The sequence below is a fragment of the Bos mutus genome, chromosome 10 (genome assembly GCF_027580195.1).
Source record: "Bos mutus isolate GX-2022 chromosome 10, NWIPB_WYAK_1.1, whole genome shotgun sequence".
NCBI lineage: Eukaryota > Metazoa > Chordata > Mammalia > Artiodactyla > Bovidae > Bos > Bos mutus.
Genome location: NC_091626.1, coordinates 36,241,930 through 36,264,692, shown reverse-complemented (window position 1 = coordinate 36,264,692; position 22,763 = coordinate 36,241,930). Strand labels below are relative to the sequence as shown.

Genomic DNA, 22,763 nt, shown 5'->3' with positions numbered 1-22,763 from the left:
TGGTGACTGTCTTCCATGCCTGTCTGCCTTTTATGTTGTTTTTTTAAAGCCTGCATTTTGGCCTACTTTTATTTAGTCAACTCTGAGCACATGCTAGGTTGCATCACAACACTAGCATTATTAGCCGATCTGAACATTTCAATACAAAGTACTATGACAGTTATGAAGATACTTACTTATATATAATTTCTGATAAGTATTATTTTTATATAACCGCTTCACCAGCCTTCTGCAAATTATTCAGAATTCAAGGAGGTAAGATTTCTAAATGGCTTTTTTTCAGTATGTGAGACTCCAGACACAAAATTATTAATTTGTATTTTTGCATTTGCAGCAGAGCTGGACCTAAAATTTTATCATATGATTGACTTGGTTTGTTATATTTTTACATTCCTAATATATATTTTTTCAAAAGTTTCAATGAATCATTTGTTTGGTAGTTTCATGTGTATATTTAGGAAATAACTACTGGCCTTTTCTATAAAAGTGTAAGGTCCCTATTAGGTAATAACAGAATCTAGATTGGCTGTGTGTGTGAGAATGTAGTAATAATTAAATAGTTTCCATTTGCAGAGTTCCTCATTTTTGCTATACTCAATGTAACTACTTTGCACCCATTACCTCATTTAAACTTTTGCAGCAACATTCAGAGGTAAGTGTTAATATGCCCACTGTACAGATGAAGAAAGAATGCTAGATTAGTGATATCGAGTGTCTTAAGTATACCGTTGTCCAACATTATTCACAGGGAGTGATTCCAGGAGCCCCTGTGGATACCAAATGTGTGGATGCTCAAGTCCCTTCCATAAGGGTAGTACAGTGAATTTAGTGAGCCCTCCATATTCACGGATGTGAAACCCGAAGATATGGAGGGCTGGCTGTAACCCCTCCCACCTCCCCTTTAGCCTCGCTAAAGGAATTGAGGTACAGAGATGAGGCAACTTGCTGTTGACCTTCAGCAGATGACTTAACCTCACCACAGCTCTATCATCTTCTATCTTCCTAATCTAGGCTTTCCATCTCTCTAATCTTTACCACTGGTACACAGTTGCCTAGGTTGCAATCCTACTTTGGAAATTCTATTTTTTTTTTAATTTTGATTTTTTTCTAAAGGTCCACAGATAAGTTCTTTTGTACAACCATGTCTGAGACCATTGCCTTAGTAGTAAACGGTGCTTTAGAGTGAGGCAGACTTGAATTTGAGTCCTAATTCCCCTAAATTTTTCTGATGAGTGACATTGGCCAAGTTTTTTAGTCTCAATAAAATTCATCTATTAGGTTGGTGCAAAAGTAACTTGCAATTTTGCATTGTTGAACTTTGCCATTGGATATTGGAATACATTCTTAAATAAATGTAATTATAATGCACATTTCTTACTTTGTTTTTTTGCTAATGACTTATTACTGTTTATTTTGGACTATAGAAATGATGTTAGACAAAAAGCAAATTTTAGCAATTTTTTAATTTGAGTTCAAATGGGTCATAAACCAGTGGCGACAGCCCATAACAACTCGTTTGGTTCAGGAGCTGCTGGCAAAATGTACAATGGTGGTTCAAGAAGTTTTGCAAAGGAGACGAGAACCTTAAAGACAAGGATGCCAGCCACGGGAAGTTGACAGTGACCATTTGAGAGCCATTGTCAAAGCTGATCCTCTTAAAACACATGATAAGTTGCTCAAGAACCCAGCATTGACCATTCTATAGTCATTCAGCATTTGAAGCAAATTGGAACAGTGAAAGAGCTCAATAAGTGGGTACCTCATGAGCTGACTGAAAACCAAAAAAAAAAATCATCATTTTGAAGTGTTGTCTTCTCTTATTCTATGCAACAACAATGAACCATTTCTCCACTGGATTGTGACATACAACGAAAAGTGGATTTTCTATGACAACCATTGACGACCAGCTCAGTGGTTGGACCAAGAAGATGCTCCAAAGCACTTCCCAAAGCCAAACTTGCACCCAAAAAAGGTCATGGTCACTGTTTGGTGGTCTGCTGCCCATCTGATCCACTACAGCTTTCTGAATCCCGGTAAAACCAGTACATCTGAAAAGTATGCTCAGCAGATTTATGAGATGCACCAAAAACTGCAGTGCCTGCAGCTGGCTGGCAGTGGTCAACAGAAAGGGCCCAAAGTTTCTGAAAAACTTACTTCAGAAGTTGAATAAATTGGGCCTCATCTGCCACATTCAGTTGACTTCTCACCAACCACCACTTCTTCAAGCATCTTGACAACTTTTTGCAGGGAAAATAGTTTCCACAGTCAGCAGGAGGCAGAAAATGCTTTCCAAGAGTTGATTGAATCCCCAAGCATGGATTTTTCATTATTATTATTATTTTTTTTTTTTTGACTATGCTGGGTCTTCATTGATGTGTGGGCTTTTCTCTAGTTGCGGAGAGCAGGGGTTACTTTCTAGTTGCAATGTGGGGGCTTCTCATTGTGGTGGCTTCTCGTTTTGGAGCACAGGTTCTAGGATGCGCAGACTTCAGTAGTTGGGTCACTTGGGCTCAGTGGCTGCAGTTCCTGGGCTCTAGAGCACAAGCTCAGTAGTTGTGGTACATGGGCTTAGTTGCTCTGAGGTGTGTGTGATCTTACCGGATCAGGGATCGAACTCATGTCTCCTGCATTGGCAGGCAGATTCTTTACCACTGAGCCACCAGGGAACCCCCCAAGCATGGATTTTTGCACTACAAGAATACACAAACATTTCTTGTTGGCAAAAATGTTTGATTGTAATGGTTTCTATTTTGATTAATAAAGATGTGTTTGAGCCTGGTTACAATGATTTAAAATTCAGGGTTCGAAACCACAATTACTTTTTCATCAACCTAATATAAACTGAACATAATATTATAACTTACCTCAGAGTTTTGTTGAGAATAAATTGAAGTAACGCTTGCAAAACTTAGAATGATTTAGAGTTCATCTTACACATTGTCTGCTATTAAGATGTCATTACTATTGTGTCTTTTGTCCCATCAAAACACTCACCCTTGCCATATTGTGTATCAATTTGATGAAAACCACCGTAAGAAAGGACTAATGGCTAGTTTTCGTTATTTAACTGCCATTAGTGGAACCGTAATGAAAGTGGACAAGTAGGCAGGAGATCATTGTATCATACCAATCAGCCAGACTTCTCTGCTGTGTATTAGTTTGGCTTTAGTAGGATGAAGGAGGAGGGAGACGTTGCCAGGAAATGTTCCTGAGTTGTTTTTCTTCTTCCTCTTTCTCTTCCAGCTTCTTTTCAGACCTTAGCATCGTAGTATCACAGATTCCCAGTTTCCTAAGTTCATCCTAATTTACCTAGGTACTTTCCCCACTCCTACCCATCTCTCTTCACCTTCATTAAACCTCATCCTATCCTCCTTTCAGATTGCATTCAGTTGTGACTCATTTGATAACTTGGACCCCAAGTCTCTACATTCCGAGGCTATTACTCAAGTAAAGACCAACCTGAATCCTGAACACTGTCTTCCTGCCTTGTAAGCCCATTCCAAGCCAGAGGTTTTCGCTTTTGATTATTGGGAAAGGTTAGCCAAACTTTCAGACTTGTCCACAGTGCTGTCCTAGACCTTTTGATCTCCTTTACTATTTATACCGAGTGATTATAAAGTGCTATAATAATGATACGTGTTATTACCACTAGGTTAGGTTACAATAGATAAAGTGTGTATAATGGCTTTGCAGCTTGAAAATTGAGGATGAACCACTTACAGTAATTTAATAACTTATTGGCTTATCAAAGACTGAAAAACCTATGGAAAACAGAATTTGAGCTAGAATATAAAGGACGGGTATACTTACTTATATAAGGAAGGAGGAAAGGCAGGAAATCCCGGTTAAGGGCACTGACAGGAGGAAAGGTTTAAGGGAAGGAGCATGCAAATTTGGATCCTTGTAAGTAGATTTTTTTTTTTTTAACTTTTTCAGAGGTTTGTGTAATAGGAATAAAACTAGATATTTGGAACCAAACTTTGGAAAATCCTGAATACTCAACTAATATTTAAACTTTATTTGTATTTCCTTCATTCTTAAAGGTTGTTGGATATGTATTGATAGTTTGTTTATAAGACAGTTATTAACTTTTTTGTTTCTCTTCCTTTGCAGACCTAGAGAATCAAGACATAATGGGAGCATTTTTAGACAAACCAAAGATGGAAAAACATAATGCCCAGGGGCAGGGTAATGGGTTGCGATATGGGCTAAGCAGCATGCAAGGCTGGCGAGTTGAAATGGAGGATGCACATACTGCTGTGATCGGTCTGCCAAGTGGACTTGAAACATGGTCATTCTTTGCTGTGTATGATGGGCATGCTGGTTCTCAGGTTGCCAAATACTGCTGTGAGCATTTGTTAGATCACATCACCAATAACCAGGATTTTAAAGGGTCTGCAGGAGCACCTTCTGTGGAAAATGTAAAGAATGGAATCAGAACAGGCTTCCTGGAGATTGATGAACATATGAGAGTTATGTCAGAGAAGAAACATGGTGCTGATAGGAGTGGGTCAACAGCTGTGGGTGTCTTAATTTCTCCTCAACACACGTATTTCATTAACTGTGGAGACTCAAGAGGTTTACTTTGTAGGAACAGGAAAGTTTACTTCTTCACACAAGATCACAAACCAAGTAATCCGCTGGAAAAAGAACGAATTCAGAATGCAGGTGGTTCTGTAATGATTCAGCGTGTGAACGGCTCTCTGGCTGTGTCGAGGGCCCTTGGGGACTTTGATTACAAATGTGTCCATGGAAAAGGTCCTACAGAGCAGCTTGTTTCACCAGAGCCTGAAGTCCATGATATTGAAAGATCTGAAGAAGATGATCAATTCATTATTCTTGCATGTGATGGTATTTGGGATGTCATGGGAAATGAAGAGCTCTGTGATTTTGTAAGATCCAGACTTGAAGTCACTGATGACCTTGAGAAAGTTTGCAATGAAGTAGTCGACACCTGTTTGTATAAGGTAGCTAGACTTTTTTTTTTTTTTTAAGACAAAATGATTTTATGGCATCTTAATTACTACTATAGTATAAAATCATCTTAGAGCCTATAGCTCAGAAATAAGTTTTTGGTACAGTTGCAGGATACTTTTCATCAATTACAAAAATAATATAGGAATACTTCTTAGAAATAAATTATCCAGTTACCATAAATGCAAGAGTTATCTGGATGTTTAATCTTTTTTAGTAACCATAATTACTTGAGTTTTTTGATATGGAATATTATCAAAGGTAAAAAGACTGTATCAAAGTGAATGTTTTCAAAAGAGGAATGGGGAGAGTTAAGCCTCATTGTCTGTAAATGAAAGGCATTTTAGAATTTTAATATTTTACCATGTGATATCTCAGTATATTTATGGAAATACTTTGAGACTGCTCTAATGAATCCGTAGCACCAACAGAGAGGATTTAGTGATGATTTGGTGTTATGTAATAGAAATAGCCTTGGACATGGAGTCAGAAGAACTTGGTATGAGACTGTGTATGACTTCAGGTAAGCTCTTTAAACTATCTGGAAAATCAGTTTCTTTAATTGTTCAAGAGAGAGATATTATTACCCTGTCTTATGGGGTTGTCTGGATAATCAAATGGGATTGTGTAGATGAGCAACAGAAGGTTCTGCAGACTTAAGAGTCAGAAAGTGAAAGTGAAGTTGCTCAGTCGTGTCCGACTCGTGTGTGACCCCGTGGACTGTAGCCCACCAGGCTTCTCTGTCCATGGGATTCTCCAGGCAAGAATACTGCAGTGGGTTGCCATTTCCTTCTCCAGGGGATCTTCCCAACCCAGGAATCGAACCCAGGTCTCCTGCATTGCAGGCAGACGCTTTACCCTCTGAGCCACCAGGGAAGCCCCTTGAGTCAGACATGGAATCAAATCTTACCTCTGTTACTTTTGTACTGTACAGTCTTGAACAAATTGTTCAGCCCCTCTCAGCTATTTGAATGGAGAAAAATAGTATCTAACTCATAAGACTGGGGAATGAAATTAATGAGCTAATGTATACATATAAACATGCTGCTCCCTTTTTAAGAAGGTTAAAATGTTACACAGCTTACTCCTTTAGCTGCAGCACTAGCACTAGAATGCAAGCCCTTGACTTGGCTGCAGTGTTCTTTCTGCCACACTGTTGTATTTTGTCAATAATGCGTACTAATTCTTTGTGGGTTTTCTTTTGTTTGTTTAAAAAATGCTGATTTTCTAAAACTTTGGAGGCTATATATTTGATTTTCTTTTAAAACTCAGAAATAGTAAGTCAACATAATACTGTTCGTAGTTTTATATGCACAACTGCCAGCTATACTTAAAATCTTAATTAAAAATCAGGTTTATGTAACATCCAACACAAATCAAGTTTATGTAACATCTAACAAATATGTTTTAAAAAAATCAATAGAACGACAACTTGATAGTGCACACTGTTAATTTCTGAATTTAGGAGGAACAATACAATGCCACTTATGTTCTTTGTCCCTTTTACTATAAAAAAGGGACAAAGTAGCATTCATTTGTTAGGTTTATCCTTTAGCACTTGAGAATTCAATACTTTGTTAACTAAATTAAAAGCTGTTTTCTTAAGAGACTTATCAGATTCAGATATTAGTAAATTATGACTCAGATTCCACTTTATCTGTTCTGCATTATGCTCTATAGAAGGTAACTCCCAGTTATTATTAATAATAGGAAAAGTCTGATTTGTGGGGAGGCCAAAATTGATTCAAGTATTGTAATTATAGTATTTTGAATATGTAGGTGTCTAAATGAATGTACTTCCTAAAAGTTAAGCCTTTTTTTTTTAATTATGAAAATTAAAAGTTGGTTTATAAACTTTATATATGTAGTTTTATTTCTAATTCTATATTTCTACTTATTATGAAGCAAATCAATTAGTCTCACAATTTATTTTAAATGTAAATTTGTCAGGTATATGTGTAACTACAGATGAAATCATGTTGTAAAGAATATCACTAGTATTTTCTACCTTGTTGAATTCAATGTATGTGTGTATGTGTATTTGTGTTAGGTATCACTTCATGTTAAGTAGGCCACCAGTAAATGTTCAGAAATATTTATTTTATAGAACTTTAAAAAATTATTGTTGCAGTAGAGTTTAACCTGTAGTGTTTCTTTCCTGTCTTTTGGAGTGTTGGTTATTCTATATACCATAGGTACTACATATGTATTTGGGGGGGTGCCCTTCCACATGTGCATATATATTTTTCTCTCCTTATAAACAATATATGTTTTCACTAGAACAAGCATAATTGACATGGCTGTAAAGGTTCTCAAGGCTTTGAAGAGCAAAAAGGAAACAAAATGTTTTCTCAAACTTTTTTCTTCCCAGGGAAGTCGAGACAACATGAGTGTGATATTGATCTGTTTTCCAAATGCACCCAAAGTATCGCCAGAAGCAGTGAAGAAGGAGGAAGAGTTGGACAAATACCTGGAAAGCAGAGTAGAAGGTGGATCATTTAACAAAAAATAAGTAGCTTTATTAAAGAAAAACCTCAGCATAATCAAACTTTTATAACGTGTTAACTTTTAGGTCTTTACGTACGTGACTTCGACATTTGGTGTTTAGTGTACAGAAGTGGAAAGGGCGTTTCTGTAGTAGCTGTTGAGGTATTTGTTACTGTCCTATTACAGTTATATTAGAAATAACAAGTATGGCCCAGTACATTCTGTTCAGGATACTTGGTAAAGTGTTTGTATGCTTTCAAATTCTTGATTAATTCACTGGCATGAATAATTTTATGCCAGGAAAGTCTGATTTATGGTTTATTATAAATAGATTATTTATGATGGTGATAATTTGAATGCCATCTTTTGTGTAAAGCTGTGTTTATGAATTTAACATCTTTGGGACTTTTAAAATAAGAACTTGAAGATCATAGCCTGGTTATTAATACCTTTCATGTGCCACAGCTTTTAAAAATTTATTTTAAACTATTTCAAAGCTTCTTGCCTAAGCCATAAACTGCCTCACCTAGACAACATAAACCTGAATAGAAGACATACTAGGTCTCTACCTGGCAGAAATGTAAATACTGAATAAAATCAAGAAATTAAGTTGGAAATTACAGAAGTGTATTTATCATAATTCTGCAGATTACTTTGAGACAATTAGAAAGGCTGCCTTCAAATATTTGAAAAGTGTTAAAATAATTATTGATGCAGCTGCTATTTGGTATAAATATTAAGTATCCCCAGAGAATTACAGTTTATTGCATATATGCAATAAGTATGTAGATTATACAGTTTCTTTAAGCAGGAAAAACTTGACATGCCTATGATAGTGTTAAAATGCATTTTTGGGGGGGGCTTCTAATGTTATTACTTTGCACGTTAAAGACCTTTAATAGCATGTAAACATTGATACACTATTAAAGACCTTTAATACCATGTAAACATTGATATACTATATACTTAAATCCTGTTGTGCCTGCATTATTAAAATTAATATGCACTTTAATTTTGTTTTCTCTCTTTTTACTGTTTGATACCAGTTATAATTAGTCTGGTGTTAGAATGGTGATTGGTTTTGATTTCCAGTACTGTCTTAGAGTTGCTATTTTGTTTTTTACTTCTCTCCCCTACTTGATAGTGATATATCTATTAATAGTATATATGTAGTATTTAGTATTTCACTTACTGAGCATACTATTCAATGAGTTTGTCTCCTCACTATTACCAAGGGTCTTGGAAATTCTTGGTTTTAAATAATTCATATCAGTTTGAGTTATTTATACATAATACAGTAAGAAAATATTTAGAATGCTACCAAGTTACAGCACATTGGTTCACACTGCTTGTTCTTAGAAAAATACAAAATCTGAAGAGGAATATATATTGGGATATGTTGATATTTAATTTATTGGCACTTTAACTTGAGTGTACATGTTTTCTTATTGATTTAAAGAAATACCGACTTTAGTTTTATTTACTAAGAAATCGAGTCAAATTTTAGAAATGAATTGCTGCTTTTTCTCTTTAGTGTGCACTCTTAAGTTTGATGCAATTATAAATAATTGCTTTAGATAGGTAATTTTATGTTATAATGTGAAGTTTTATATTGCCTATTATCAAGCAAGAATTGCCATCTGAACAAAATTTACATTAATACTCAATATTTGGGTATGCTGAAGTTTTGTTATATTTGTACTGTTCAATTGGAGATTATTATGTCAGAAATACAATATTCTTTACCAAGGTAGATTTGATGAGACTGCATCTAAATATTATATTAATTAAAATCACTACTATATTTAAAAACGTAGAAAGAATGTAGCTATTTGCATTGTAAAAATTGTTTTGTGTCTTAAAAAGTGATAAATACTGCAGTCAGCTTTTAAAACAGGCACTGAATATCTTTTTCTATTTTTCTTTCTTTAAATACATGCCTTCACTAAATTGCTGTGACCTACTAAACCTCATTTTATTTGCATTGAATACTTTTGGCTTCTCTGTCCACACCACAGAAAAGGACAAAGGCTTAAAAGCTCTCCTCCTATGATCTACGAAATATATTTGATTCTCTAGGGTTGTGAAAAGATGTAGCTCATAATTTAAACCATACCACTTAAGGCTGTGGTCCTTCTAAGCCAATTTAAGAGGATATCTGTGTTGTTTATATATTTTTATTTGCTACTGACTACACAAGCTTTAAAGTTTCTAATTTGGAGATAACTGATAAAATTTCTCAGACTTGGCAGAGGGAAGTGAGGAGGAGCAGCATATATGAGCATGTGAAACGTAGATCTTCTGTACACATATATTCTTTAATAAAAGCATTCTGTCTTTTTACAATTCTAATTGAAATGTATGGTCCAAGAACAGTTAAAGGACTATTTCTTAAAAATTCCTTTTTCTTTATTTTTTAAAGCAGAAAGAAGTAAGGCTAGTGTAGTGTTAAATGCTCAGATAGTTTAAATATATTGTCCCATGTGAAATAGGAGATATGACTGTTTTTAAAGTCTTATTTTTTTAAAGAATTTGTCTTCCTGTAATTTTCTTCACAGTTAAAATATCCTAACTTTTATATTTTAACAAAGAAGGTATATAATACATCAAATATAGATGATTCAAGGTAATGTTTTTAGATTTGAAAACATCAGTTGAATTTATCATCAGTGTTCATTTATATTGTATCTAGTTATCTGTCCAATAATTGTACTGGCTTAGCAGAGACTGTATGTTAAGTGTATTACAGCTTTAGATTGTGAAATTGTGCAGTTTAGGTAAACATCAAATTCCTTTATTTTTGTACAGCAAATTTCCAGCATTAGAATCTTGTAGAATAAATATACTAGATGTTAAAGATTATACAATAAAGGAACTTGGCAAACCAAATCTGAGATCCTTGCTTTTTGTTCAGATTTAAGACTGGTTTAAAAAAAGAGATGGTAAAATTTGGCCTTAATCCTAAAAAGGACAATTTGAGCCATTTAAAGAAGTATGGGTAGCAGCGTCTGTCTTTTAATATGTGCCTTTAATGATGAATTAATATTTTGAAACTTGATAGAAGAATGAAAGATCTTTACATGCATTGTTATTTTCAACGGTATTTACAGATTGAGAACGAGAACGATATCCAATGATAACAAAGAAAATTTCTTAGTGTAAATAATGGAAAACAAAAAATCGAACATATAACCACAAATACTCTTGGCATGATCTTATGTTTAGAATAAATATGCTAAAACTCCAGGTAAAGACTTCTTGGACTTAAAGTGAATAATTTGAGCACTCTTTAAGTTGTGCACAATGGGTTGGTATTCTGTGGTATGAATGACAATATGCATCTGCGTGGCAATACTGTAGATCATATCACTCTCCCATTTAATAACAATGTTTTAAAATTAACAATTTTAAATACAGTTGTATGGTTTATCAAATTTTTTGTTTTTAAAAAAACTTACCATGAAATTTAGACTTTTTTCCATTCTGTAGGCTTTGTTCAGATAATCAACAGGAAATGGTATTTATCTGTTTATTGCTTAAAGATACTTTAGACAGAAGTTAAGCTGCGAGTAGTGTTCAAGTGTATGACCTATTCTGCCCATGCTACTTAAGTATCATTTTGTAAATATAAACATGTAAATATGATTTGTGTTAGTGTATCATCAGTAAATCCCACATACTTATAGGGTTTCTTTTTTCTTTTTTAAGATCTTGAAATTGTTTATTTTTTTTTAATCTGTGTATTGTATTTTCAGAGCAAAATTCAGGAAACATGTTTCCAGTCTAATTAGAGGAGTTAATCTCCTCAGAAGTAACTAGCTGGCATCTTAAGAGGAATATCCTCATGTGTACACACGTATCCCCGATTATGTACTTTATTGATTTTAATACGAAATTTTTTCACATTTTTAATCTTGTTTATATTTGGTCTTTGAAGTTAATCTGGAAAGTATTGTATCTCTTGTATCGTTTTATACATCCTTTTGTCATCAATTTTCAAAGTTCAATTTGATTTTTCTTTCCTTGTACTAGTTTAGAAAATCTCAGATGTGGTATATGCCATCTTTAAAAACCTAAGTTATCTTTGTTTCATTTTATTATTATTATTAAGTTTGAATAACACTTACAAAAAAAGTACTTCTGATTCCCAGAAATCATAAAGAAGCAGGGGGAAGGCGTCCCTGACTTAGTCCATGTGATGCGCACATTAGCGAGTGAGAACATACCCAGCCTCCCACCAGGGGGTGAACTGGCAAGCAAGTAAGTTACATTTTGAATACTCATAGCATTTGTCTCAGTACATGAAAATGTTTGGCGTCCGTAGGTCAGATTTGTATTTACATAATTTCTAAAGTGACTTTAGAATGTTTAACTTGTGGTTCATTGCTTTTCAGTGTTAATGATATATGGTGCTTATCTAGAATAGATATCAGAATATCATTGTAACTAATTATACTGAAGACTGTCTTCAGTGGAGGCTTAGATTACACTGATTATTTCATAATAGTGTAAATGAGATAATACAGTAAAATAAAATTTTAAACTAAATTGCATAGTACTATAAAATTCCAGGTGTCAGTATTATTCCTACTATAATTTGATTTTGTTAATCCCTGGATAACTGAATACCCCATGGATGAGCATCTGTCTCTTCCTGCACCTGGACCATTTCTCTGTATCTGATTTTCCTGATGTTTTTGGATGTCGATGCTGGTTGCTTGGGTTTTGGTGTGAAGGAAGATAGGTAGATGCATTTCTTGTTTTTTTCTCTCTGCACTTTAGTTCATAGAACTGGACTTAATCTGTGTTAAATATTAACCTTACATCTTTGTAAACTGCAGTGGAGACTTTACACAGTTTTACAATTCAAGGCTTAAGACATTTTTACCTCAGATATCCATGTAATTGATCTACAAAGATATATTGACAAATTTCCTTGTTTCTCTACTTGTTCTGTGAGTGTAGCCATGTTTTTAAAAATATCATGTAATTGTTCAAAACTTCCTGTTTGAAGCATTTATATCTTGGAAATTGTTTCTTCCAATAAGATATTCTGTGAAATGATTGAATATAAAATTGCTTCAAGTCAGTTTTGTAAGTGGGGAGGCTATAATTCAGAAGTACCACTACCGATTCTTATTTCTAATAAAATATTATTCAAAAAGTAATTACTAGACTTGCCAGGGAAATGTCATATTTGACATTTCAGTTTTAATAGAGCTTTTTTAAAGGGGCATTATGAAAAGCAGAAACCTATATGTAAAATATCTAAATTATTTTACTATAACAGACGTTGAAGTTATATCTACTTCAAAACATTCAACTCTTAACCAGAATATATTATTTTTTAAGAAATGTATCATCATTTTTGACTTATAAAAAACTAAATGCCAGTTCAAATAGACATAGACCATATAGACTGATTTTTTTCCCCCAAGCCATGACTTTTTTCTTCTATTAATTGTATTAGTAGAATGGTACATTTTAGAATAAATTCACCTGTATTTTAACAATGGGGCCCAAATATCTTAAGATAAGGTTCAGTTATTGGCAGTAAGAAATATAAGTAAAATAATTTGTGAATGATTATCCTTGACATTTTAATAAACACCTGGCTATGAGTTATTAAGCAGTCTTGTGCTCTGAAGAATTAACTTTCTGTATTTTTTTTTTCTAAATTTAGGCGGAATGTAATTGAAGCCGTTTACAATAGACTGAATCCATACAAAAATGATGACACCGTAAGTAACATTTTAGCTCCTCTGCTTTCCCTTCCCTTCCACTCTAAATGCATATCCTTGCTACCTATTTTTGCAGAGCTGTTTATTGCACCCATTCTCTTACACACACCCCTGATTGATTGCTCTAAACTCTGCCTGTATCACAGTCCTAGTGCTTGAGGACATTAATCATGGTGAGTGGCCATTTAACTCAAACAGGAGGAAAGTCCCTTTTAATTATTTTTTTAAGCCTCTTCAAGCAATCAACTTCAGAAGTTTTTTCCCACTAAATATTTTTTTGAAGTTGGGAGTATCTCTGCTCAGTTTCTTGAATTGATTCTGAGTTTTGTAAGCAGCTGCAACAGAACCTCAGAATGCCCATCTCCATTAATACCCATTCTTTGCCAAGAACCCTACACATTCCATTTAAATACTAAAGTAGAGAATTCTGTTTATATAAAGATGTTTAGAATGCTGTATTCTCCAATTAGGGCTTCCCTGGTGGCTCAGCAGTAAAGAATCTGCCTGCCAATGCAGGAGATGCAGGTTTGATCCCTGGGTTGGGAAGATCTATTGGAGAAGGAAATGGCAACCCACTCCAGCATTCTTGCCTGGGAAATCCCATGGACAGAGGAGCCTGATGGGCTGTAGTCCATGGGGTTGCAAAAGAGTCAGACATGACTGAGTGACTAAACAACAGCAACATTCTTCAATTAAGTTTTCTATTACAATTCGATTGTACTGTTGTGATTACAAAAAACTGGTAACTTAAAATCATTTCAGCCTGGCTCTGAAATATTTTATATACTGCATTATGAAGCATCCTCAAATCTCTTGTTACTTGAGGTTTTCATGCAATAAAAATTTATAAAGATAATATTCTAAAAATAAATTGGGTTTATTGAAGAGAAAAATAAAATTCTTTCTGGTAATTTATTGGTTTAGAAATACATTTGGTCAACCTCATCGTAAAATCTTATATTAAATATTTTACTCCAAAACCAAACCAAAAGGTTCTTGTTGTTTAGTCTCTAAGTTGTGTCCAATTCTTTTGCCTTGTAACAATTCTTGGAACAGATTATATATTGATATTTCATAAACACATGTACATATATACTATAGAAAACATTTATATTCTAAAGATCAGTCTTACAAAACCTTATCTTTCTGCATTACCCAGAAAATAATGCATCTTTAAGTTTTAATTTAGTTCATTGTTTTGCTTTGTTTCCTTCAATAAAGGACTCTACATCAACTGATGATATGTGGTAAAACTGCTCATCTAGCCATGGAGTTTACCTTCACCTCCAAAGGAGAGTACAGCTCAACTTCATTGAACCTTTTAAACATCCATCCTCAACTTTAAAGAAGGGCATATATGACATGGGTGAGAATGATTACACCAGAGAACTTCAGCAGTACAACAGCTAGCCCAGAACTGATTTTTTTTGTTGTTGTAAATTTGAGACTTATGTAAACGTGATTTCAAACCATAATTCATATGTTGTAAATCAGACTCCAGCAATTTTTGTTGTATGATTTTGTTTTTTGTAAAGTGTAATTGTCCTTGTACAAAATGCTCATATTTAATTATGAACTGCTTTAAATCACTATCGAAGTTATAAGAAATATTTGGCTTATTGTGTGATGCAACAGATATATAGCCCTTTCAAGTCATGTTGTGTTTGGACTTGGGGTTGGGACAGGAAGAGCAGCAGCCGTGTCAGCTAGACACTCACATGTGCACCTGATTATGGAGAATTATTCCAGAATATTATTACAAAGCTGAATATCCAGGGAGTTAATTGCAAACTATTTTAATGTTCTTGGCAGTGGGATTGGAATTGTTGATAAAGTTGATCCCTTCATTTAACTGTCTTTTAGGTTCTCTCCTTGTTGCCATGAGTATTGCAGGTAATAGAATATATTCATAAGAATATCAATCTTGGGGCTAAAATGCCTTGATTCTTTGCACCTCTTTTACAAGTCCTTACATTTAATTACTAATTGATAAGCAGCAGCTTCCTACAAATAGTAGGAGACTGCCACATTTTTGCTATCATGATTGGCTGGGCCTGCTGCTGTTCCTAGTAAGATATTCTGAATTCCATTTTATCAATAAAGCTTGATTTAACAAACAAGAAATTTAATCATGTATGTGTAATTCCTCCTTTACTCCGCCCTTATTTTAAAACACCATACCATTGTAAATGAGAAGTTTCTTATGGGGAAAGATGTTAGTCTCTTAATTGGAAAATACTGTTACTCAAGGCATAGATGGAACTGGTTCCCTTCTATTAGAAAGACTATAAAAGATTTAAGTCTATGTTGTTCCTTGATCTATTTTTAAGTGGGTTTCTTTCTGGCTACTTATTTTTTCATTAAGATGTGTATCAGCTTGAATTTGCCTACTGTATAATTAAAATAATTGTCAAAGCTTGACAATCTAACAGTGGTAGGGGCGTGTGCGTTTGTGTGTGTGTGTGTGTGTGTGTGTGTGTGTGTGTGTGTGTGCGTGCCTGTGACTTTAAGTGGCCCATGTCTTTAGAATCCAGGTAGTTAAGATGTATTTAGTGATTTGAAATACTGCATGTTGATGATAATTAGCAGTTGGCCTTTAAAAATAAGTTCCAACAGCTTAAAGAGTTGTAGATATAAAAATAACCTAATTTAGGTTTCAATTCCTCTGATTAAGCATGTGAAAGTACGTTTTAAAATCTGTCACATTGAAAAGACTACTGCTCTGTGCTCTTCTGTATTTTTGTCTCTTTGGGTTGAATATTGTATGTACTCACCATTTAATTTAATCATTCAGTAAGCAGACTCCCCACTCAGTTCAGTTCAGTCGCTCAGTCGTGTCTGACTCTTTGCGACCCCATGAACCACAGCACGCCAGGCCTCCCTATCCATCACCAACTGCCGGAGTCTATCCAAACCCGTGTCCATTGAGTCAGTGATGCCATCCAACCATCTCATCCTCTGCCGTCCCCTTCTCCTCCTTCCCTCAATCTTTCCCAGATTCCCCACTACAAACCTCTTAAAATGTAAGATTTAAATACAACACCAAATATAAAATCAAAACTGTATATAAAAAGTAGTATAATTTTGTTATATTTGTTTTTTTTCCTAACTTGGAAATATACATATTTGTATATATAACCTTCAAAACTAATGTAAGGTTAGAGAAGTGTTGGAAACAATAATGTGATATGTCTCAGACTTAAGTAGTTACATACCAGCAAAATCTTTCCATTATCCATCTTATTTGTGAGGTGATTAAATGTAACTTAATTGTATTTAATTTATGTCTTAAGCCAGCATGAAGAAAAACAAGTATTATTTATATTTAGAAATCCGTAACAGTTGAAATTACAGATGCAATTCTGTACTTTACTTACACATAAATGCTTAATGTCTAAATCTGTGGTAGGGTACAAAGTATGATAATGTTCTAAGTTACAACTTTGTAAGCATCCTAATGTACATTTAATGAACACCAGTGCTTCTAGTATAGATTACGAGTACTGAAAATTAAATTCCTGTTATAATTCCTTAATTTTTTAAGTAGACTCAAGTTTTTAGTTATGGAAATTTCAAAAACTTGAACAGGATTTTGAGATGCAAAATCTTAAATCATAACTGAAATATGTGATGGAAAGCTATATTTCAAACCATTGTAGTATATTTAGTGACTTTTTAATTTGAGAGTCTTTTAAAAAGAGGAGGTTAAAAATTCCTCTCTTAGAATTATTAGTACTGAAATTAGGCCTGGAAGTGAGAGAAAACTGTGTTAAACATGATCTAAGAAGACTAAATCTTTTCCATGTGAGTCAACATTGCCATACTAGATAGAATTTTTCATTATAAAAGTACAGGAAGGAAGTAAGCATTATAACGGCAGAGTGTGTGTTTTCTTGATTCCTGGGGCTCATGGTGTGTGGGGAACCAGCACACTTTTTAAAGGCACTTTTGCACCTCTGTCGTGCATTTCCCTTTTGTACCACTTAAATTTTTGACCTCCTATCCCCTTTTGTGTGCTAATTAGCGACTCAGGGCAATGCCTCTATTTTTTTATATGTTTGATATTTTCTTTGGAGGGAAAAAGTTCTTGTGTGATGATAACATACTATTCAAATGTACTTTCATTTAAATGTTTTAACTTTGCTGCTTTTAATAGGACATTCATTTTGTATAGCAGATTCTTGCTACCCTAATAACATTAATAATTTCACTGATCTCTTGCTATATTTTAGCAAGGTAGGCTCTCTTAATTTCCACTTTCTTAGGGAGTATACTTTTACAGATAACAGAAGCAGTTCTTAATATTAGCATTAATTTTAAAAATCTAAGTGGTATTTTTCTTACTCAGCTTTAGAACTGTTTCAAACTCATTTTTAATTATGATGCATTAATTTGTTATTAGAGTTCTGTGCAATTAGTGTACTGCTCACTTAATTTTTTTTTTTACTAACTTCATAAAATTAAGAAATTTGGGTTAAAGAACAAATCAACTATGTAATTCAAATAATGTGAATTATAGCAGTACTTTCAGTGATCATCCATCCATTCACCTTTTCTACAAAATTAAGTATTAATTGCAACATGCTCTTCTAGGGTAAGCACCTTGGAACTATCAAGAAATGAACAGGTCCTTGCTCTCAAGGAGTTTACATTTGAATAGAATTTATAATCTAATGTATGTTAGTATCATAACTGGATCACTCATCCAAGAAATAGCTACTGCCCACCTGCTCTCTGCCAGATACTTTCCTGAACAAGGTGGGTCTGCCCGAAGAGCTTATCTGCAGTTCCTTAGTCACTTGAAAACCCTTTTGTTTTATTCTCCTCAGAGTTAAAAATCTTATTCAAAAGAAAATTTTACTTTGCATAGAAATAAAATTGGATTGATGAGGCTCATGTCTCTTCAGTGTGCTTGACTGCCTTTAACGAATGGCTTAGACTTCCTGCTGACAGCAGCAAATCATAGAAATAAGGTTAATGTATTTCTTAGAAGTATCCAACCCTGGGAATAGGAGTTTAAGGCATTTGAAAACATATATCTAGGACTTCCCTGGTGGTCCAGTAGTTAAGAAAGATTCCAGGCTTCCAATGCAGGGTGCGTGGGTTCAATCCCTGGTCAGGGAACTAAGATTCCACATGCTACATGGTGCAGACAAAAAAGTTAAAAAAATAAAAAGTAAAAACATCTATCTAACCTTATTTTACCAAAAATCTGTATTTTCTTGAAAAAACACTGCCAGTGTTAATATCTAATTTTAGCTAAGTGATTACTGTGTTTTAATTTTTTCTAAATAATTTTACTGACCATCTTTACAGAACAAATTCATATAGAAATTCTATTTGTAGTTTCTGAAGGAACTGATGAAACTGGTTACAGGGTTTTTTTGTTTTAATTTTGAATTTCATGGTGTTGTATACTTCTAATTCATAAAGTTTGAATGAGAGGTTTAAACCTTTAATGTTTTGATTGCCATTTGTACAGTATTATGTTAGGATTTGGAATTAGAAAATATTATGTAAATATTTCCATATATAAATGTTTCTCATTAGATTTTTCTTCAAAGCAAACTTTCAGAGTTGCATATACTTTTGCTTTCAAATACTGCTGGTGAGATGACCATTTTTAAATTAAGTGATCTAGTCTTCTAATTAAGTTTTTCTTTTAGGCATTAGAAAGACTTTATAGTTTAAAACTTAAGCTTAATTTTACTTCTTTCTATAATGTGGTATGAGTTTAGAGTTGTATTTAATTTTTATATACAATACTTCAGAATATGCTTGAAAGATTTAAGAATACATTTTCTAAATATTATGAGAATAATACTGTATTTTTTCATTGGGTCAGAACAGTAAGTCTCAGTTATGTGTTATTACCAATAGAATGCTACACAAAGATGATGGAAGGCATTTGGCTCCACTTTTGTTCCCTTTGACACAGATTCTTTCCCTTTTCCCTGTTTTATGTATTTAGTGTCCTCTGCTCTCATATTTTCCTAATTATATTACCAGCAGGTAGGAGTTTGCCAGTTAGAAACACTCTTATTAAAACTGAAATTGTAGTTGACAGCTTACACTTTTATAAAAGTGGGGGAAAAGGTTAACTTGATATAACAACAGAGTGACATTTTTATGTCACTCCCCTATGGAAATGTTGCTTCATTTCCTCTACTACCCTCTTGGTGGCTTCTTTTTTTTTTTTCAAACCAAAACAGGCCAATTCCATTTTCTTGAGCAAGAAAGCTTAGTGCATTACCTCACCAAGCCAATTAATAACTGTGTAAACGTGGGCTGAAAATGGGAAAATGTGGGAAAAGGAGTGGGAAGATGCCAGTGAGGAGGACAGAGGAAGATTACTCTTAATTATTTAAAAAGCCATAGAAAAGTCTTCCTTGGACCTAGCTTATATTAATAAGAACTGTTGCATCACATAAACCAGCAAGAACCAATCTTTGCTTTTGCAGATTGTTTGATTTTTCTAGCAAGTTAGATGATAAAAAAAATACTGCTTCTCCAGCATAGAAACAACTGAGAAAAAGAAGTCTTTCAGTTCTTTTCATTGTTCCAAAAGCCAGTGTTCTATAATAGCTTTCTCACTGAACTGAATGTTTAGGAAAATTGTTAAAAAACATTTTTTTTTAACATAGTCCTCCTCATCCAGTAAAGAACTTTTAGTAACATTCGTATTTGTAAGGTACTATCTGAAGTTAGATTTGTGTAAGAAATTGGGTAGCTGCAGAACAAAGTTAGTACTATTTTAATTAGGTATAATGAATGGCACAAATTATCGCAATGCTTCTAAACCTTTTAGGGTCACAGGCCCTTTGAGAATGAATAATCCTAGGAATTTGTCACCCAGGAAAATGCATAGAATGCAAATAACTCCTCAAAGTTTCCAGTATTGTAGTGGTTCATGGGCTCCTGGTTGAGACCCTATACTACAATACAACAGGGCACATCAGCCTTTCTCCTTCAAAGCCCATAAAAAATACATCAAGGATGTCAAAATAATTTGAGTCTATTTTAAAGAATAGTTTCCATATTTAAAAGGTAGAAGAGGTAGACAGGAGTCTAGGCTAGGATTAATTGATATTAATTATGTTAATATCAGTATTAACATATTCTTTAAAAAATTTGTATCTTGAGGGCTGGAAAGAGAATGATTAGTATCCGGGCTAGTTTTGGAGGATAACATCATTTCTAAATTTGCCACTTTTGAATCTCAACAGACAAGAGGTAAAACAAATGTTTATGGAACATTTCTGACCTGTGTAGTATAGATTTAATATATTCACAAACAGCACATTTGACTGTCAGATCTCACTCAGGTTTTAAGATTTCAAGCTTCCTTGTGTCAGAGTTTATTAAGTATTTAATTCACTTCAAATTCTGAGGAATTAGGTATTTACTGATACAGAATTTTAAAACAGGATCTAACGTACAGCCACCAATGTACAGGATTATGAGATTTCTTTTAAACATAACTGCCATGAAAAAATGGATTAGCTTGTTGCATTTGTTGCCAGAATTGATGTTTGGTTACAGTATATGTAATTCCCATTTGTGGGAATTTTGAAACAGAGAGACTGTTGTCTTACCTGATTAGCCCTTACCTAAGTCAACAGCGTATCTGCAGCAGAATAGCTTATTTATAGTAATATGCCCGAATACTGGTTGGTTTCACTCTTGAAATTATTTCAATTAATTTGTATAAATGTTATGAGTGGAGAGACCATGTTAAAAGCATGTTGCATTATATATTTTTCAAAATCCTACATGTAAAACTAATACAGAAGTATTTCCTAAACACAGTGTATAACAAAATTCTCCACAGTAATTCACCTACTGTTTGTAGTTTATGTGATCCAGACTCTTAAAGAAACTCCATTAATGTATATGTTGTATTTTGTACATTTCCTGGTCCAAAGAAAGTATGTAAATTCAGTTCTAACTTTTAAGAATGTACTTTTTGTTTTCAAGTCCATTGAAGAAATCACATTCAACTTGTGAGTGGTTATAGATTGTATGAAATGGAAAATAGAAATAATTCTAGCTTGCAAAACTGGTGCCACCAAATAAACAGGCAATTGCATAATGTGTGTGTATCTATGATTGTTTGATACTGCAAGCAGCATTTTGTTTTGCCAAGAAACCTGGAAATTTTGAATTTATTCATTAGGAGACCTTAAGAAAATTTTTGTTCAATTGAACTTGGTTAATTTGCTTAAAAGAAGATAGATCTGATAATGATTTGAACTAGAATTGTCCCTCCCTGATTTTAGGAAGATAACGGAAAGCCTGGAAGTTCAGATTGATGGTTATTTTCATGAAAACATCCCAGAAATAAAAAAAAGCCATAAGTTGTTCCTCTTGGCAAGAACATCTCATTTGTCATGTTGTGAATGTATATTTCTTACTCCCTTAAAGAGTTGAGACTGCGTGGGGAGTGGCCTGGAAAAGGACTTCTCCACCTAGCTAGTGGAGTAGAGCCCTTCTCAGTAGACACTTGGGTGTTTAGGGTGCTTGCTTCCTCTGCTCATTCTGAAAATTGGTTGTACTACCTCTGCCCTGTGTTCATTCATGTCTGAAAGTGTGACTTATTTTATAAGCTTGTATAATTAGAGGGATTTTAGAGTACATTGAATTGATGATGTAAGTGAAGTTCTATGAACTGCAAGGGCTTATTTTGTTCATTTGCAATTTGTAATGAAAACACAATAATGAGACATCATAACCAAAGGCAGCAAGTCTTATAGCTAAGTAAAATTGAAGTAAATAAGGATTAGTTTGCTTTATGCGTAACTAGTATCCGTTCACTTGTCAAAGTGTGTTCTGCAGTTTTGTTTTTGATTTTTTGTAGTTATTCTTTTGAATGTTGAACCTAGGTTTTTGTGGGGTCTTTTGTGTTTTTTTTAGTAAAAAATGTTGATTTCAGTTGTCTCTCTCAATTAGTCACATACTGAGAAACTGATACTGGGGTACCTTCTTTTTTTCTTTGTTATCACTTAATACTTCAGACTTGAAATTCCCATCAAATCACAGACATTTTAATTCTAGTTAAAAAGTCTATTCTTAGATGTGAAAGTGAAGTCACTCAGTCGTGTCCGCCTCTTTGTGACTCCATAGACTGTAGCCTACCAGGCTCCTCTGTCCATGGGATTTTCCAGGCAGTAGTACTGGAGTAGATTGCCATTTCCTTCTCCAGGAGATCTTCCCAACCCAGGGCTCGAACCAGGGTCCTCCCGCATTGCAGACAGACGCTTTACCGTCTGAGCCACCAGGGAAGTTCATTATTAGATTAACTACCCTGAAAACCTTGGCATGAATGCCCTCTGTAGAATTTGGTTTTCTTGCCTCACAACCACACAGTTAACCATAAACTGGTAAAAGATTTGTGTTCTGCTGCCTATTGTCTACATGAGACTCATATTTATTCTCATACCTAATATAACGCTATTCAGAGTATCGACAAAGCTTTTTATAAGATTGTGTTTCATGTTACTGTTACCTAAATGGTGCATTAGCTAAACACACTAAATGTGTGTCATTCTCTGCTGTAGTTGG

General features: G+C 34.1%; 1 protein-coding gene across 2 annotated transcripts in view; it reads left to right on the top strand.

Annotated features, from left to right (window-relative positions):
* PPM1A (protein phosphatase, Mg2+/Mn2+ dependent 1A) overlaps nucleotides 1-22,133 on the top strand; it is a 47,917-nt gene extending 25,784 nt beyond the window's left edge. The window contains exons 2-7 of one of the 2 annotated variants that reach the window (XM_070377759.1): nucleotides 3,379-3,536; nucleotides 4,114-4,967; nucleotides 7,346-7,463; nucleotides 11,613-11,721; nucleotides 13,145-13,202; nucleotides 14,424-22,133. In XM_070377759.1, coding sequence (XP_070233860.1) covers nucleotides 4,134-4,967; nucleotides 7,346-7,463; nucleotides 11,613-11,721; nucleotides 13,145-13,202; nucleotides 14,424-14,453 — 1,149 coding nt within the window. In that variant the 5' untranslated portion in view covers nucleotides 3,379-3,536; nucleotides 4,114-4,133 and the 3' untranslated portion in view covers nucleotides 14,454-22,133. The remainder of the gene's footprint in view (nucleotides 1-3,378; nucleotides 3,537-4,113; nucleotides 4,968-7,345; nucleotides 7,464-11,612; nucleotides 11,722-13,144; nucleotides 13,203-14,423) is intronic. The other variant, XM_070377760.1, reaches the window with a different exon arrangement.
* The last annotated feature ends 630 nt before the right edge of the window (nucleotides 22,134-22,763 follow it).